Raw genomic sequence first — 17,169 nt, forward strand, 5'->3', positions numbered from 1 at the left:
TAAATTGCATATTTTGGGGCATTGGCATGATGATGTCATGAGACATGTGAAACCATCATGGCTTGTACTGGACACTTAAGCTCCAGCTATGTGGGCTGGGACAGTTGACCAGTCTGTATCAGCTTGTCCCAGCCCAGTGCCTGCAACATTATAACACTTATTCAGCCCAGCTTCTAGCAAGTTCTCTTACCTTTATAAGGGCTGCTCTAGACTCAGTTAGCATAATAGATGGCTTAGTTTAGGGGCTCAGTCTAGTTTCATTAATTCAGCTGAGTTCAACTATGCTTCCATTTATCAAAGCTACTATGTATGTATGTCAAATGCCATTTTATTTTTTCTTAAATGTTAGAAGGTTCTAATTCTTTGGTGTAATACAAGTGACAACTCAACAAAAACATATATTCGTGACTTTCCTGAAATGAGGGAGGGTAGGGAAGTGAGTGATTAATATATGGGATATATTAAGAGTGGGCAGATCCATTTGTTGCGACTAAAATACGGACCGACCTGTCGCCACGGCCTGACATCAGGGCAGGCCCACAACTAGGGTCTGTGTCACCCTGGGCAAACATGGATTCCGCACCCATTTTGGTGCCCCTACCAGTGCAGTGCCCGGGGCACATGTCCTGCTTCCCCCCCCCCCAGTTGCGGCCCTGCGTCGGGCTCCATGTTCAGCTCGGGCCCACCCCAAATGGGGGCAGTTTCCAGCAGCACTGCGTGGAGGAATGAATGATGCCATCTGACAACAACTAGGCGTGTCATTAATTACAGAGAAGATGAGAGAAAGCTGGCTTCGTTGGTATGGACATGTCCTTAGAGCGGAACCTTCCACTGTCGCCAAAATAGTTTACCATCTTAAAATCGATGGCCGGCGGCCATGTGGGCAACGAAAACAGAGATGGCAAGACACCATCAATAAGGACATGCAAATTGAGGGTCTGCGCCCTGAGGATGCAGATGATCAGGCAAAGTGGCATTTCAGGATCCGAAAAGCAGACCCCGCTCTAGTGGGAAAATGCTAGGAAGAAGATTAAGAGTGGGCAGATAATCAGATTTGAAGGATGTATTAATTTATCATTAGAACTTCAAGATCCACTAACTAGAACCTGATGCAAAGGAAGCAATGTGAACCCAGGAATTTGGTGTAAGTAACTAAGTTTTTCCACAGACTAAAATCTATTCAAGTTATTCCAAGTTTTCTTCATTTCATCAATATACTTTACGGTAGTGCAGGGATTCGTTTTGCTGCTGCTGTTCCTAAGCAATTGAGAGTCTAGCTCTTTCTCCACTGGCTGCCTCTGAATCTACTAGATCTACTTTCTGTTCACTTCTGGTCACATCACAATGCTTACTACTTACATGGCACCACTTCTGTATTTTTACTTATGACACTATGCTCACAAAATAGGACTTTTGAATAAGGAATTGCATGAAGTATACTTTACACGACTGGTGTGACAGATGTAGCTTCTTCTAGTAGTTTGATATAAACTCAATTCTATATGCATAAGAGTTTATTTGATGACAAACTTAAAAGTCCTATTTTAAAACTCTTGAAAACCAAAGTGATCTAGAGGTTATGGGGCTGGACATGGATTGTTGTTTTGGGATTAAAGTTCCATTTAAACAAGCAGACCTTATGTAAATACCATAAATGTTTTTGTTTTTGTTAAATGTTAAAATGAGAAATGGCTAAGTGATGGAATTTCTTTTGTTTTCCAGATTTGGATCACATGAGATGTGCTCACAGCTCTGAGGATCCTGTTCACTTCCTCAAAGAGTCATTGTCATGTTCACTGTTTCAATGTGCCTGGTACATCATAACATTTCTCATGTCATTTGCCTGATACATGTTTGATCCCGGCTGGGAGGAGGATTCCTCTTCAGAGTGTTGTTATCTGTTGGCTGCTGGGTTGGAATGTGTTTGGGTTATCTCATGTGTTCAAGGTTGCTTTCCCAGGATGTGTGGAAAATGGTGAACAGCACCTGGGAGGGGGGTGGTTGCTATGGCCGGGCGAGGGGAGGGATTACGTTTGGAGCCGAGGGTTTTTAGTTTGTATTTGGTGCGCTTTTAGTCATTCTCAGCTTTCTCTGTATTTGCATACTATTCTTTTAATAAATCAGGTATCATTAAGTACCTGCTTGTGAGTCTGAGTATATCAGGATAGGCAATCATTACAGTCATAGGCACAAACCCCTCCCAGGTAACCAAGCCAAACCCTAGCCACCTCAACAGAACCTGCACCACCAGAGTCCAACTTAGAAAAATCCAAGTCATTTTGCCCATCAGATGCCTGGAACAATTCTCGTAGCTCTTAAGATATTCCTCCAACCCTTCCTTTCCTAAAAGACAACAGGTCACCCTGGCAGTCTGTGGATGCAATAAGAGTGGAAAACTAATTGCTTTAAACTAATTGCCCTTAATATAGGCTCTTACTAGTGTCTGGTTGGAATCCGATTCACTTCTAATCTTCCTCCAGTGGTGCTCCAGGCATCTCTTCTGTCATTTCATCTATCAGAGCTTCTCTGAAAACCTGAGAGCACCCTGGGACCCACAATCAGAGAGAGGCCAGAGAGGTGCAATCCAGTCCAAAGGTGATATCACCTGCTTATTCCAAGAGGTGACTAAGCTTCAATTAAACTGCACACCAAAGTCTCAGGAATTTCTCCAAACTGCTTCTGAATTCCAGCAGAGTCCATTGTTTGGGGTAGGCCAAACAAATAGATCCAGCTTCCCCATTGTGGAGAGCAGCACAAGAGTACTCCACAGCAACCTGAGAGTGATCTGATAATGACAAGGGACAAATGTTGTCATCCCTTCAAATGTTGTCATCTCCAAGGCAAAAGCTGGGTCTAACATGTGACCCCTCTTATGTGTAAGAACCTCAGGTGCATGGTTGCTATGGTGGCCCTAAACACCTGAGCCATTTTGGACTCTGCACCTAAGGAAGGCTCCCAGTACCTTAAAGTCTGGAAAACTCGATTGCCAACCCTGTAATAATATCCAGTAGCTCAGGAAGGGAGGCTGCTGTGTAACGGTGGGGAGGGGGGGAGAGGAGGGAGGGAAAAAGGTAGTATAGCAGTGTACTTCTATTTGATCTCTAAAACCCAGCCTCAAAGACAGAGCCTCATACCATGGAGCAGTGTCCCTGAAAGCTCCTGGGTGACAATAGCCATTCTACCATCCCTAGCTTGGAGTCACAGCTGGTGCAACACTCAAAACCCAGGTGGGAACATCTCTGAAAGGGGCATTTACCACTTCAAGAAGAGCAACATTTAGCCAACTATGGCTGATTTTGAACAGCTAAGCAGTGTTGAACCTTGTTAGTATTGGGATGGGAAACCATAAGGAAATACCAGGGCTATAGGCTATCCTGGGTGTTGAAACCATCTTGGAATAAGGCAATGGCAAGCCACTTGTGCATTGTTGCCAAGAAAGCTTCATGGATGTGTGAAGGACTCTTCACCAAGAGTAAATTGACATGAAGGAGACTTTACCTTTATACCTTTATATGGTAAATTTGCTCAAACCTTTGAGATATTTTGGGAAGCCAACTTCTACACTGGATACTAAGCTTCATAGTTGCTGGGTAATTCTTAGTTTTTACAAAAATTATTATTACTAATTGTTATTTTCATAAAACAGGGTAAAGTAGATTAGAAGACTGAATTTAAGAACAACTACTTTCTGAAACATATGCTGAAGCCATGCTAAATTATATCTTCTGGTTGGATTGTTTCCAGTGATAACTGTAGAAGAAAAAAGGCTTTTTTCAAAGCGTGGTCTCTATAGTTAATCTTTTGTCCCTATTCATACTTGCAAGATACCTAGCAGGTGAAGATTAGTCTCTATACGACTGGCAGACTGGAACAGCAGCTCTTCACGGTTTTCAGTAGAGGATTCTGCTTCAATGTGACTTTTTAACCAGCAAGAATAGTCCTCATTGCTCAGCACCTATTGGAAAAATCAAAACCAAAATGTAAACATTTACAGAATATATAGATCTTAATCCAACCTAATGAGACCCTATCAACCACATCCAAGAATTCTGTTGGATTGTGTCCATAGATTCGTACTATAAATACCCCCCAAAACACCCCCCAAGAGTAAAAAATAGTCTGAAATATACATTTCAGGATTTTTTTCTGAATCAAATGCTTTCCAGATGTCTTGGACTTGATCTCCAAAAGTCCTTAAATGTTGGCCAAGCCATCTGGGATGCTGGGCAACAGACTGGGAAAGTTTACTTTAGGAAGGGGGTGGACTTACTTTCTTTGCAATGCACAATGTCCTCAGACCATCAGCAGCATATAGGTTAAGAAACCTCTGAGTCTTGCTTTGGATTTTCTTTTGATGCCTGTTTCGGGCATCATCTGAAAATAACAAAAGAACAGTTTAAGATACTATTAATCCAAACGTTTTAACATGACTATTCTTTGCCCTTTGCTTTTCACTATTGCTAGTTCTTCTATGAATTTCCAGTTTTGCTCTGCTCAAAAAATTATTTTAAATAAGTGGCATGGTTTTTCTCTGAGATTTTGTATAACTTTTTTTACTGTTTACCATTCCACTGCTTAGATTAATGTAGAATTAGGTGAATGGGAGAAACCTGTCCTACTTTAATACCAGCAATCAGTTATTTCTATAATTTAGATAAGTTGTGTTGCAGTGATGAAGCTTATTCCAACAGTAGCCATTCTGTTCATATCTAGCAATTTCTTCCCCAATCTTGGCATAACACTGTGTAAGAGTCTGTCTATGTGCAGAAGTGCAGTGAAGTAGGGCAACCATCAGAGAATACCACAGACTGACAGGAAGAAACAGTGCAGGTCCCAGACACTAAAAAGTTGGAATGTCACTCATCCTCAGGTAATATGAGCACATTTACTAGCTAGATAGCTAGATAGAATATATAGGTCTTATATACACTGTTAAAGCATAGGCAGTACAGGTCTCACCAATCATGACTAATTGCAATAGCTGCCTTTTTGGAAATGTCATACATGTTGAGAGCCAGCTGGGTGTAGTGGCTAAAGGCTCCAGGTGAGAAACTCTGAGGCCATGAGTTCTAGTCCTGCCTTGGGCACAAAGCCAGATGGGTGACTTTGGGCCAATTGCTCTCTCTCTCAGCCTGAGGAAAGAGGACTGGACAACCACTTCCAAAAAACTTGCCAAGAAAATTGCAAGGACTTGTTCAAGTAGTCACCATGAATCAATCCTGACTTGAAGGTACGGAAAAAAAAAGTTATTTATATTTTCTTTTTATTTTTTTAAATGCCTCTACTCAGTAATGGGTACTTGCTATCAAGCAAAAAGACTCAAAGCCATTTTAATAAACTTTTAAAAACACCGTCTACTTTAGCACTGAATAATATTAAGGTCTATGCCAGCTGAAATATTAAATCTTGAGTGCACAGATGTGCCCAATAAATCTTTCAAACACTCCTTCGTGATAAGCTTTAATTACTGGCTTTTTTGGCACCACAAATTTCCATGTAACTCTTACTGTCAGAAAAACAGGCATCCAGAAGATGTTTTTTACACAGCACAATACAAATAGCCTCATGAGAAAAGTTTACTTTCTTTTAGTAGAACAACATTTCTTAATCCTCTGACTTTCTTCTAGTTTGGTTTCTAAAAGACAGAAAAGTTTCATGCTTCCTTCCTTTGACATTTCATCAAATAAGTACTGCATACAGAAAATCTTTGAAGTAATTTTCTCCAGATTTTCGAGTAATATTAAATAAATTATGGTAAGATATTTGTGCTGAAACAAACATCTGCCATAAATCTGAAGATTAAATTTCATGCAATCATACCATGCAAATGTGTCAAAGGAAACCATCCAATTTGACTACCAAATCTAAAATGCAGTCCTCATTTCGGTGTCGTATTTCATTAGCAGTACAAAAGAAATGTCCATAGAATATATTTTACTCATTAATGGTATTCACAGCTAGGCAAAAACCTCACAAATTAAAAAATAACCCTTGATGTTAAAAGATTGTTCAAAAACCAAAAAGGTGCTTTTTAAAACCTACTTATTAAAATAAGCAGTAATTTAAAAAAATATTCCAGTTCACCGCAAGTTTGTACACCTTTGAGATGCTTTTCAAATAAAAATACAAACTGTTGGTTCAGCTAGGTAACTACACACTATTAATGACCTCATCCTTTTACTTTAACTGCCTAACTTGCCTCTTCCTTGTTTGTTGAAGTTGGATCTCTTTTGCTCTATATTTAATACATTTCAACGCTTTGCTTGTGGTCACATTCTTCCCATTTCACTGACCCATTTGGAATCTTAGAGTGGGCAGTGAGTGCTTGTAGACTCCATTGTGCCTACAGATAGGTAAAGGTAAAGGTTTCCCTTGACGTAAAGTCCAGTCGTGTCCGACTCTAGGGGGCGGTGCTCATCTCCGTTTCTAAGCCATTAGAGCTGGCGTTGTCCGTAGACCCATCCGTGGTCATGTGGCCGGCATGACGACACGGAACGCCGTTACCTTCCCGCCGAAGCGGTACCTATTGATCTACTCACATTTGCATGTTTTCGAACTGCTAGGTGAGCAGGAGCTGGGACTAGCAGATACCACTCATGATATTCTCCAGGCCTCATAATTGTTTTTTTTTTAAAAATCAGTTTGAACAAAATAAATGGGAAGCCCACATGCTGCAAAACAGGTGTGAACCTCTGGCAACAACTTTATATTTAATAATGCTTTACTGCACCAAATTTGTAGGAAATAAACATGGTGTCCCAATATGGAGGAATGGATTGTAAAAATGTCGGGACTGGCGGAAATGGCAAAATGACCTGTTTGGTCAGGGAGGAGACAACAAGTGCCTTTTTAAAAAGACCAGAAACCTTTTATTGACTTTTTGCTAGAAGAAGAAAAAAGTGAAATGATTTATAGAAATAATAATTGAGAATTAAATAAGGGGTTGAAGGAATTTCTGGAATAGTTAAGAGGGAGGGGAGATGATGGGTTTGTTAATATCTGTTGAAGAGAAAGTTGGGAGTTACTATATTTCATAACTTTAGTTTCTTTTTTTCTTTCCTTTTTTTTCTTTTCTTGCACTTTTTTCTCTTTTCTCTTTTTCTTTAGATTTGACTTTTACTGTATGTAAAATTCTTAAATATAAATAAATAATAATAATAAAAAGAAAATAAACATGGTGGGTGGAAGCATACTGAAACCATCTAAGGGCCTACAGGGGATGGTGGGGCCGCTTTCTGGTAAATGGAACTTTGTGATTGGCTATGCCACGTCAATAGGCCACTCCCCCCCACAGCCATTTTGTGAAGTTCAAACATCTCATTGGCCCAGAATCTTTGCTTATCTCTAGAGTAACCTTGTGCAGGTGTTCAAGAATGAAAATGAGCTTAACATCTGGAAGGGAAGTAAGGACTGTCTCCTTATATCACCACACAGGTGGACTCCACAGCTCACATACTGAACTAAAAGAATAAAGCATGATTTTAAATACATTTTCCTTGTGATTAAGACTAGTGCCTTATCAGCGTAGGAAGGTCATAGTAGGGGCAGGCTGAAATACTGGAACAATCTATGCTAGCTTCTGTAGTCCAGCCAAAATGCATGCCCACACACATTCTTTAGACATCTGAATACAACTTAGAATAGCATTCAAACCAAATTAAAAATAAATCCTGGATATGATCCAAAATTCATTTTTCAGAACCTTGTTCTCAAAGAATTCTCAACATGCAATTAGGGGATCTGGAATTCTTAACACCATAACACATTTGAAGATTTGAATAAGTTTTCCTAATGCTAACAAGAAAGAAGCAGCCTATTATGCTTTATTACACATGAGCAAACTAGTTCCAAGGAGGGATTATCATGAGAAAATAACAAAATCTACTGGCTCAATTTCAGTTAAAGCTAGTGGTGGCTCTGGATATTAGTTGTAATTAAGTTAATTTCCAGCAGTAGCGTTGTTCTGGCATCTACTTAAATAACTCAGAGTGGACAGAGAACAAGACCACACATCTAGATTTCCCCTGCTCCTCTCCCACCCCAGGAACACAAATACAACTGTCAGGGCAATCTGTGTGCCAGCTTTATTAGGGTCCCAGATTACGTGAAGCAGGGCTGTTGGCATGGCCTTGTTTTTATGCCAGGTTTAAGCTTTCTACACATTCAGGTGAATGTCTAACAGGACTGAAGAGTCATGATCAACTTTAAAAGCATTGTGATCAGTGAGTGGAAGGTGTTGTCTGAATTAGCTAGGCTGAAGTACATGGCCACAAAATGAAGAAAGACTCAGGAGCTACAATGAAAAATGCATAGCGTCCCCAGAATTAAACGATGCTGAAAGAAAATGCCTGGTAATAAAATACATTGAATACATGGGAACATGGATGACTGTGGAAGTGGGACAAAACATGCACTGTGATGCAAATTCCACCCCTTTTGGATATGTATGTTGTGCAGATATGTAGGGGAGAGCTTGTGTTGCAATATCATGATGGACGTTTCGTTCTTTTGGTGAAACACCTGAATTCTGCTTTGCATGGGAAAAAGCTTACAGACTAGATCCACTTTTCTTTTTTACTTCTTGCTGTCTATTTCTTCTGAAGGGCTCATAAAAGAAAATGCAATGAGTGTAATTTCTGAACATTTACAAAGCTCTTCTCCCTCCCCAAATCCACCAGCATTGCAGCTGAATAAGTCAACCTTAGATTACTGTATATTTTACTCTAGAAAATAGTTTATACCTGATGAACAGGGCAGAAGGAGATCCATGATTGCAGAATCTGCTCCTTTAGTGTAAACATTTATTTCATTTGTAAGAGGGTGTCTGACAACCACTGACATTCTCTTCCGGATGGAGTCAAAGCCCAGGATGTGTAGGAGTTCAAAGGTGAGTCTTCCCAGGTGAGGTAGCTCAATTGATACCTGGTCAGGCAGCCTGCCAACTAAAGCACAGTCATATGCCCTCGATGCATAGACAAGGGCAGCTTCATCAGGGCTCTCGGCTTCATAGCGCAGTTCCTCCTCTTCTTCCCCAGTTTCTGAGGCCCAAGTGGCTTGCTGAGAACTGTAGCCATTGTTATTCAGCTGGGAAGAGTTGGAGAACTTTTCTAGTTTTAATAAAGTGCATTCTGCAGATGCTGGTGAAAGAACGCCCGAGCTTGCTCGTTGGCTTGATTTGCTGGCTGCCAGGCTTGAAGAGCTACTACTGTTTGATCCAGAGGCCAGTCGGCTGGGGGTGAATCTCCGAATGAAGTCTTCAATTGTCTTTACGGGAGACTTCATTTCAAATCTGATTCTAACCTTCAGGAAAAAAGACCAGTAAGTTGGATGAGATATTTTGCATTTTTTTATGGCTGCATTTACACATCTCACAATGCCTCGTTGGTTTTAAGTAGAGTGGACAAGAACAATGAGAAACAATTCAGAGTCTGTATCATATCATGTTGTCACAGATATATAAAAGCAAAATAACAATAGCTTGCCTATCCAATTTTGGGTTTATCCTCCTTCATTTCTTAGTTGCTTTTGTCTTGCATTGAATTAGACAGAAGCTGAGCGGGGAACTCAAACAGATCAGGAATAAGCCAGCAAGCTAAAAACATACCATGCGTTCCCATTAACACATATACCAAGCCACAATAAATAATTAGATAATAGAACAAATTACTCTAACTTTGGTTTACTAGTCCACACAACTATAATTTATTTAACCCATGATGCTAACCTATCATATGATGCCAAACACAAACTAACTACTTTATGTCAGATGTGAACCCGACCAAGAATGAATGTTTACAAATACTTGGTTCAATTCAGAGAAGATGAATAACAGGTTTCTGGGAAACTGGAAGCAGAACAAAGATTGCTAGAGAGGATAAATCCCCAGAATCTGGAGTAGCACATACTGATGTACCTATACACTAATATTCAATCAGAATTTTCAAATATGACCTTGTTTGTGGAAAAGAAATGGGGAGTATCTTCTAGGTCTAATTTTGCTCCACTGCTGCACATTTAACAGATCTGAAGCTGAACCAGATCAATAAAAAATTAATTCTGTAACTGGTTAATTTCCTTAATACACCCTTTGGAATTCATGCCTCTTGGGTCCAAATATGTACCTACATTTCTACAAACCTTCTTCTTGCAAAGTATTAGTAAAACAAAACAAAACAAAACACAATAATGAAGCAAGAACTGTTATCAGGATGCATGTGGGATAGATGAGCAGTAGGGAATTCATAATTCTGTTGTGATTATAGTACAAAGATTAATTGTTCCCCACATCAGTTTATCTGTATCTTTCTTTGCTCTATTTGCTTTGGCTTTATTTTGAACCCTTCATGGACTGTATTTTTTATATTCATAATAAAATGGATTACAGATTAAATATATCCCCCTCTTGTCTATGTAAAATTCTCCTGATGTTGCCTGAAAAGAACAACATTAGGAAAATATTTTGCTTCAAAAGTCCCCAGTTCTGGGCATCACAATTTAAAATGAATATCAACAAACCGAAATGTATCCAAAAGAGGGCAATGAATATGATAGATGCTAAGAAGCAGAATTCTAAAAGGAAGAATGAAGGAGCTGGGGCAATATGGAAGCTCTCTTCAAAGAACCAGTGGAACAAATTTGATTTCTTTTGTTCCAGGACTAGGATTTGAATTTATGGGTTTCAAAATGTAGAAAAAACTTAGAAAAGTTTCCTTAACATTCAGTCTAAGAATGCAAGCTGTTTGACAGTGGAGCAAACTGTCTCTGGAGATAGGTATTCCTTCAGGTTGACTGAGGATTTTAAATAGAGGTTGTATGGCTATCTATCAAGATTGCAGTAGCTATAGATTTCCTGCATTCACAGTATGCCATGTGAAAGTTCTCCCACAGAAAAAAACAGAATAGCATATCATATTGCAAAAAAAAAGGCCACATGGAAACTGGCCTTCTTGTGCCAAAATAAAGTGGTCCAGGCAGCTTGTTATGTAGGGCAGCAAAGAGAAAGAAGCAGTGACAAAAATAATTGAATGTTTTTTTCCCCCTACATATAGGGTTGCTCTTGAAACATATCATCTGCTGGAATATTTTCAATATGGCTTATTAACTTTTCTTCAATAACAGTTTATTACCAGGACTTCTTGTGAACTTGTCTAATTGGCTTCAGTCCTGCCTGTTGGGTGAAGGTTCATAGACTGAACTGTATGATCTCTGAAATCCTTTTAACTCATATGATTCTGACTTAGGTTTTTGCAATCGAATTTAATGAGGTGAACACTCTTTTCTGCATGCACTTCAAAAGAAGCCTCATGGAACCAATAGGCCACAGTGAAAATGCCTGGAAGACATGCTTAGGATATGGCTTTACAATAATTTGGGAATAAACCCCACTAAACTAGGACTTACTCCTAATTAACTACAGATAGGATCAGGCTGCATATATAACAACAAATTCAACAGCAGGTCTAACCTACCTTTTGTCGTGGTTGATTTGGAGATGTAACCACCACTGTATTGCAGATTGTCAAAGCTATGAAAAAGTCAAAGATGTCTGAAAGTTCAGGGGACAGTTGGAATAATGGTTGATCGTGGTTTCGCATGACTTCCAGGTACTTTGCACATTCATTTACTTTCTGTAGCAAATTAGGATCAGGTGTAATATCTTTTTCCTGTAATCAAAAAAGTGGCAAATGATTCATTTGCAAATTGCTCATTTTCTGCTGTACTTTCCCAAGTCTCCAGGATGAGCTTGTTCTGCAAATGGGCTCTAACTTCAATAATCTCATTTGTCTTTGAGCAAATTGTGCACTTCAGTGAATCTTTCTCTTGTCATTCTCCCTTCCTTTTCTTATGTCATGGTCTTCTGGCAATATAGATCCTGACTAGAGGCAGTGGATTGAATAACATAAGGGTGTGAGGGCGAATTACAAGTTGATTGTTAAGATTCTTTATTACTATCCCATGAAAATTATTTCATTGATTTTAAATGTATTTAAATGTTATTTTATCTTTGGAGTTTTGGGAAGAGGTTTGATTCTTTCTGACTCACAGTTGGCCAAATGACCTCATCTAAAGTGTATTTATTTAGGACACTAATTCGGCTTGGAGGGAAATTCTGCAGAGATCTGTCCTGGTCCTTGTGCTATTCAACATTTTTAGGAATGACTTGGATGAAATAATTGAGGGGACACCTATAAAGTTTGCACTTGTCACAAAGCTGGGAAAGGTGGCTAATAAGTTAGATGAAAAAGAGAATTTTTGACAGCATATGAACAGGCTGAAATGAATAGGATGGAATTTAACAGGGAGACATATAACGTTCTGCACTCTGGGAACAGGGAGACACATGAAGTTCTGCATTTTGGGAGGAAAAATGGAAGGCACAGGTTTGGATGGGGGAGACATGGTTTTGCAATGATACAAGTAAAAGGGCTCTGGGTGACCTTGTCAATCATAAATTGAACAGGAGCCAGCAGTGTGACATAGCTGTTTAAAAGGACATGCCATCATGAGCTGGATTAAGAGGAACAGAGAATCCATCATGGAAAGTAATTGTTCCACTCTGGTCAGACCTAATTTAGAGTGCTACATCTGATTCGGGGCACCACAGTTCAAAAAGGACAGTGACAAATCAGACAGGGTTCAGAGAAGGGCCACCAAAATGGTGAAAGATTAGGAAAACAAACCCTTGGAGGAATGGTTAAAGGATCTGGGAAAGTTTAACTTCCAAAAAAGATGACTGAAGGGAGATGTGATAGTCATCTTCAAATATCTGATGGGTTGTCACACATAAGGAGTACACTTATTCTGTATTGCCCCTTTTATTGTTGGTTGCCTCCCCTACCCTACACTGTAACCTGCACCAGCAGGCCACCAGCTATATTGTGGCTAGCCAGGAATTCAATGTTGTCCAGTTTCTGCACTCCTACAAAGACAACAAAGCCAGAAGGTGGATTTGGTGGACTACTATCATGGCTCATGGGTTCCTTCTGGCCGGGCAAGCCATGTTGTGCAGATTTAGTAAAACATAGCTAGATTAGGTACAATTGGATTAAAATGTTGATGTTGAGGGAAAGAATTATCATTTTTCCTTACTTACTTACCATTGGGCTACTGAAAGCTGTATGCTTTGACAGAATGCTTGCTCTCTTGGCTTCTGCTCTGCTCCCTGTTCGCCTATGAGATTTTATACTCTGGTTCCTGTAGGTGACTTTAACGCTCTGATGACTGCTAATGCTATTCCTCTGGGACAATGTCCCTGCTTTGGGTGAGGTTTCTTCATCTTCTGAATCAGCTTCCTGGTACATAGCTAAACGCCTTGCTTTTTAAAAAAAAGTATGGAGAAGAAAATGAACATAGAAAATGAAAACGTGAGGTTAAACAGGTAGCAACAGATAAAAACCCACTGTTAAGATTCTCAGCACAATCAACAATTGAGATCCAAATAAGAAATCAAATTCTAATTTGCAGAACATTTCAGAGCTTAAAGATGTTAGTAGTCCTATACTACTGAAATATTTTTTTGACCTCAGGAACACAGTCTTAGTAATTATTTCTTCAGTTAGTCCTCTCATTTGCTTATGCATCTATCCTGACATTGGATTGCTTTGGGTCAACAAAATGCATAAATTGGATGCCTATTATCTTTACTCTAGCCCCCTAAATCTGCTACATTGCTGAAATTTGGTAGTGCTTTTTTCATGGTGAAACAGCTCCCCAAATTATTTGTTATAATTACAGTAGAAGTTAGCATACAACACCCCTAAATGGTACCCCCAAAAACTGTAATAGTAAATTAAAATATTAATTTTTAAAAATAAAAAAGGCTGAAATGTCACAAGACCACTACTTTTGTTAGATTTCAGGATCCTTGGATAAGGCCTCTGGGCTGAGATCACAGAAATGTCATGTGATTTTGTGAGCTCACAATCTTTTACACCTATTAAAATATTTTAATATTTGGATACTCATGCTCTCACAAGAGATTTGTGCAATGGTGCCTGAAAAGTTGTTGGACTCTGGAATATAACTACTTTCCCATCCATAAAAAAGAGCCAAAAATTGCCACCATCTCTTGCATTGGCATCTCGCATTACCACCAGTGTGCTCTTGAAAGTTTGTCTTGTCCACAAATGAATCGCACCCTCCTGCATTAGATTATTAAATTCACAGCACTTTCACTGATTAAGTGGGTGTATGTGTAGTAATCTGACGTAGCCAGATTTTACTAGCTTCCAGGAAAGTTAACATTAATTGCATATTTCACTAAGCAGCAATTGCAAACCAAGTGAACCACAAAACATCCCATCAACAAAACAAAAATACAGGGATCTGGAGCTTTACACTGACATTATAATCACTAGAACCAATTATTAATACGTGGAAGATAAATGTCAGTGCAAAACACCATGTAGCTGTGAGTTTGCACCAAAGACTTAACAGACGAATAAGCTCCAGTTCCATTCTGATGTTGGTTCTTTATCTATATAGTCCTTCTTATGTAAGAGGAAGTTAAGTAACAAGACTTGAACAGAGCCCAGAAACCAGCGATTCATCAGGATATTGGCTATATGAATGAATGATCTTCTGCTGAGTCAGTAAAGAGCTCAATTTAAAAAGACTCTTTATGCAGAAGAATCTCACTCCAGTATTGCCTTTTTGGCTTAGCAAGTCCTGCATGTAGTGCTAAAGAGAGCCTTACCCTTAGGCAAAGTGGGTAGCCAGGCCCAGCCTCCTGAACTACACCTGAAGACAGACCCATGTTTATTTGAAGCTCAGTCTATTTCTCCTAAACTGGTCTGCTGTCCTCAGGTAAGTTGGAAGCCACTATCCTATTACTGATATTGAAAGAGGATTCTCACTTTCATGGAGAGAATGGTATTCCCCCACCTAGATGATGGAAGACTTTAAAAACAAGTCTTTAAAAACTTGGCTGTTCTCCCAGGCCTTGGAACAGGGTGTCTGTGGAACCCTGTTGGTGATGTATTTTGTTGGAGGGAGTGTATTTATCCAGATGTATGGGATTTTCTTGTTTTACTGTTTTTCTTTTATTGATTTCTATTTTTTATACATGTCATCCAGAGTAATTTTGGAGTTGAATGACCTTCAAAACTCATACTGTAAATAAATTAATAAAATGTCTTCTTGTAATTCAACTCAGATAGCAAAATGTATTGGACAGACCACAATAACAATGGAATTTTTATTACTGGTTGCTATAACACTCTTGAGACTCTGCCATGGGCTAAACTCGGGATATCTTTGGGTTGTAAACATAAGCCAGAAGCCAAGACTGTAGTGGAGGACTGATGGACCAAGGATCAAGGGTTGAGGGAGGGAACTTTAGAAAAATAATCTAAGGAGGGCTGCTTGTAGCAATAGCAGGAATGGGAATGTGTGGCTTAGTAGATGTTTCTGAATGACCAGCATCATCACCCATTAAGGCCAAAAGTGAGGATGCTGGACATTGTAGTTCACTTAAATCTGCACTACCACAGGTTTCTCCTGGAGCAGACCTGATGATAGTCCGTTTCCAATTTCATTGTCATCCCACTTCAACTGCCTAGGACGCTACCCTGATGAGAAATGAACACAAGTATTTTCCACATCATCCACATTTGTTTTATGATATTATACTGAGTGGAGAATGAACAATTTGGACATTACAGCATAACACAGATGGGTTTTAATTGAGCATCAACTTATAATGACTGAGTAAAAATAATTAGTTATTAAATTCAGTACATAGCTTCCCCCATTTTCTGGCTCAATGTGACAAGGCTATTTCATTTGGAAATAGCTCATAAAACCCAGTAGAGCCCATGAGAAAAATGTCTTTGCAGTGCACCTCTCCCTAAACTAAGCGGTATCATCTTGCAGTTTTACGTGCACATAATCATGAGGAAAAACAAGTCTGTAGAAATTACCAAAACAAACAATGCATGAGGAAAAGGTAGAAACTTGGGCAAATATTTTGTATATGGGATATTAAATTAAAATTAGCAGTGAACAGGAAATGGTAGATTATAGGTCAATATAAACTAAACCCCAAATAGCTATGAAAGCTATGAATAATTAGTTTGCAAGAGATCACCAAATACTCTTAGAAAAATTCATTAGGAACTAAAATAGCCCAAAGCCTGCTAGTTATCTACAGTATTTATGGACTGACATACCAAGAGGGCAGAGTGTTAAAAGAGTCTTCTGATCAAGACATTTGGAAACCTATTTTTGTCAGCCACTGTGTAACTCGAAGTGTTCCAGATTACATTTGTGTTAATTTCATTCATCTTGAGACATGCCAAAGTTTTATATTAATCTAATCCAAGATAGAACTTGTTAGCTAATTTTTATTGTTGGGTAAGCCTAAAAATAATTGCATATTATTTTCAGAAACAAGACACATACTGGTAGTTAAGGGCTGGGTTAAAGAAACCTTAGCATCAAAGCTACCATTATTAACAAATATAAGAAGGTGGCTTAATACATCACACAAAATAATTGTTTTAACTATGTTGAATAATCCACTATGGCCTAGTTCACACAGTGCAAACCCTGGGATATAAACCACAATGTCCTCTAGATTCACACATTGCATCAAACCTAACCTAATCCAACTCAACCCAACTCAGTATGGCTTAGCATAATGTGTGAAGCCATTGGGTTGACCAATAATGTTACAGAAAGATGGAACTAAAGTAGGATTATTGAAGGCTTTAACTCTGATTTGTTTGCGTATCTCCAGTTTGGGGAGTGGGGCAGGGCACATGAAACTGAGTCACACTGGACCTTTCTCTAGTGCCTATTTAAGAGGACAATAAATGTATCAGGATTGGCTTTCAAGAGCTTTCCACCAACTAGAGGGTAATAACTAACTAGCGTTAAATTAAAGAGTTTCAAATCCAGGTGTTTTTCTGAGAATCAGAATTGAATAGATCTCATTGTGCTTCCACAGGAAAAATCAGCTTATAGTTAGTTATGTTTTCATTTTACTAATTGGGAGAAAGCCATTCGTCACTGTTAAAAATAGCAGGTTCATAAATTTTTCATGGTATGTATTAATGCAGAGATGTACTAGTAAATACAGACCTAGATTCTGTCCAGTCCTGATGAAAGAAACAGAAGAAAAGTCTGAACTCTGCAAGGATCATAACAGGTAAGGTATTTCCTTTCCTA

At 39.0% G+C, this 17,169-nt stretch overlaps 1 protein-coding gene across 1 annotated transcript in view; it reads right to left on the reverse strand.

Moving 5' to 3' along the window:
- The window catches only part of ATP10A (ATPase phospholipid transporting 10A (putative)), a 150,366-nt gene that overhangs the window by 25,765 nt on the left and 107,432 nt on the right, over nucleotides 1–17,169 (reverse strand). Inside the window, exons 8-12 of the mRNA XM_063305006.1 lie at nucleotides 13,098–13,315; nucleotides 11,469–11,663; nucleotides 8,742–9,300; nucleotides 4,271–4,374; nucleotides 3,829–3,955 (exon numbers count right to left, since the gene is read on the reverse strand). Of these exons, the coding sequence (XP_063161076.1) occupies nucleotides 3,829–3,955; nucleotides 4,271–4,374; nucleotides 8,742–9,300; nucleotides 11,469–11,663; nucleotides 13,098–13,315 (1,203 nt within the window). The remainder of the gene's footprint in view (nucleotides 1–3,828; nucleotides 3,956–4,270; nucleotides 4,375–8,741; nucleotides 9,301–11,468; nucleotides 11,664–13,097; nucleotides 13,316–17,169) is intronic.

This window comes from Candoia aspera, chromosome 5 (genome assembly GCF_035149785.1).
Source record: "Candoia aspera isolate rCanAsp1 chromosome 5, rCanAsp1.hap2, whole genome shotgun sequence".
In the NCBI taxonomy this organism is placed as follows: domain Eukaryota; kingdom Metazoa; phylum Chordata; class Lepidosauria; order Squamata; family Boidae; genus Candoia; species Candoia aspera.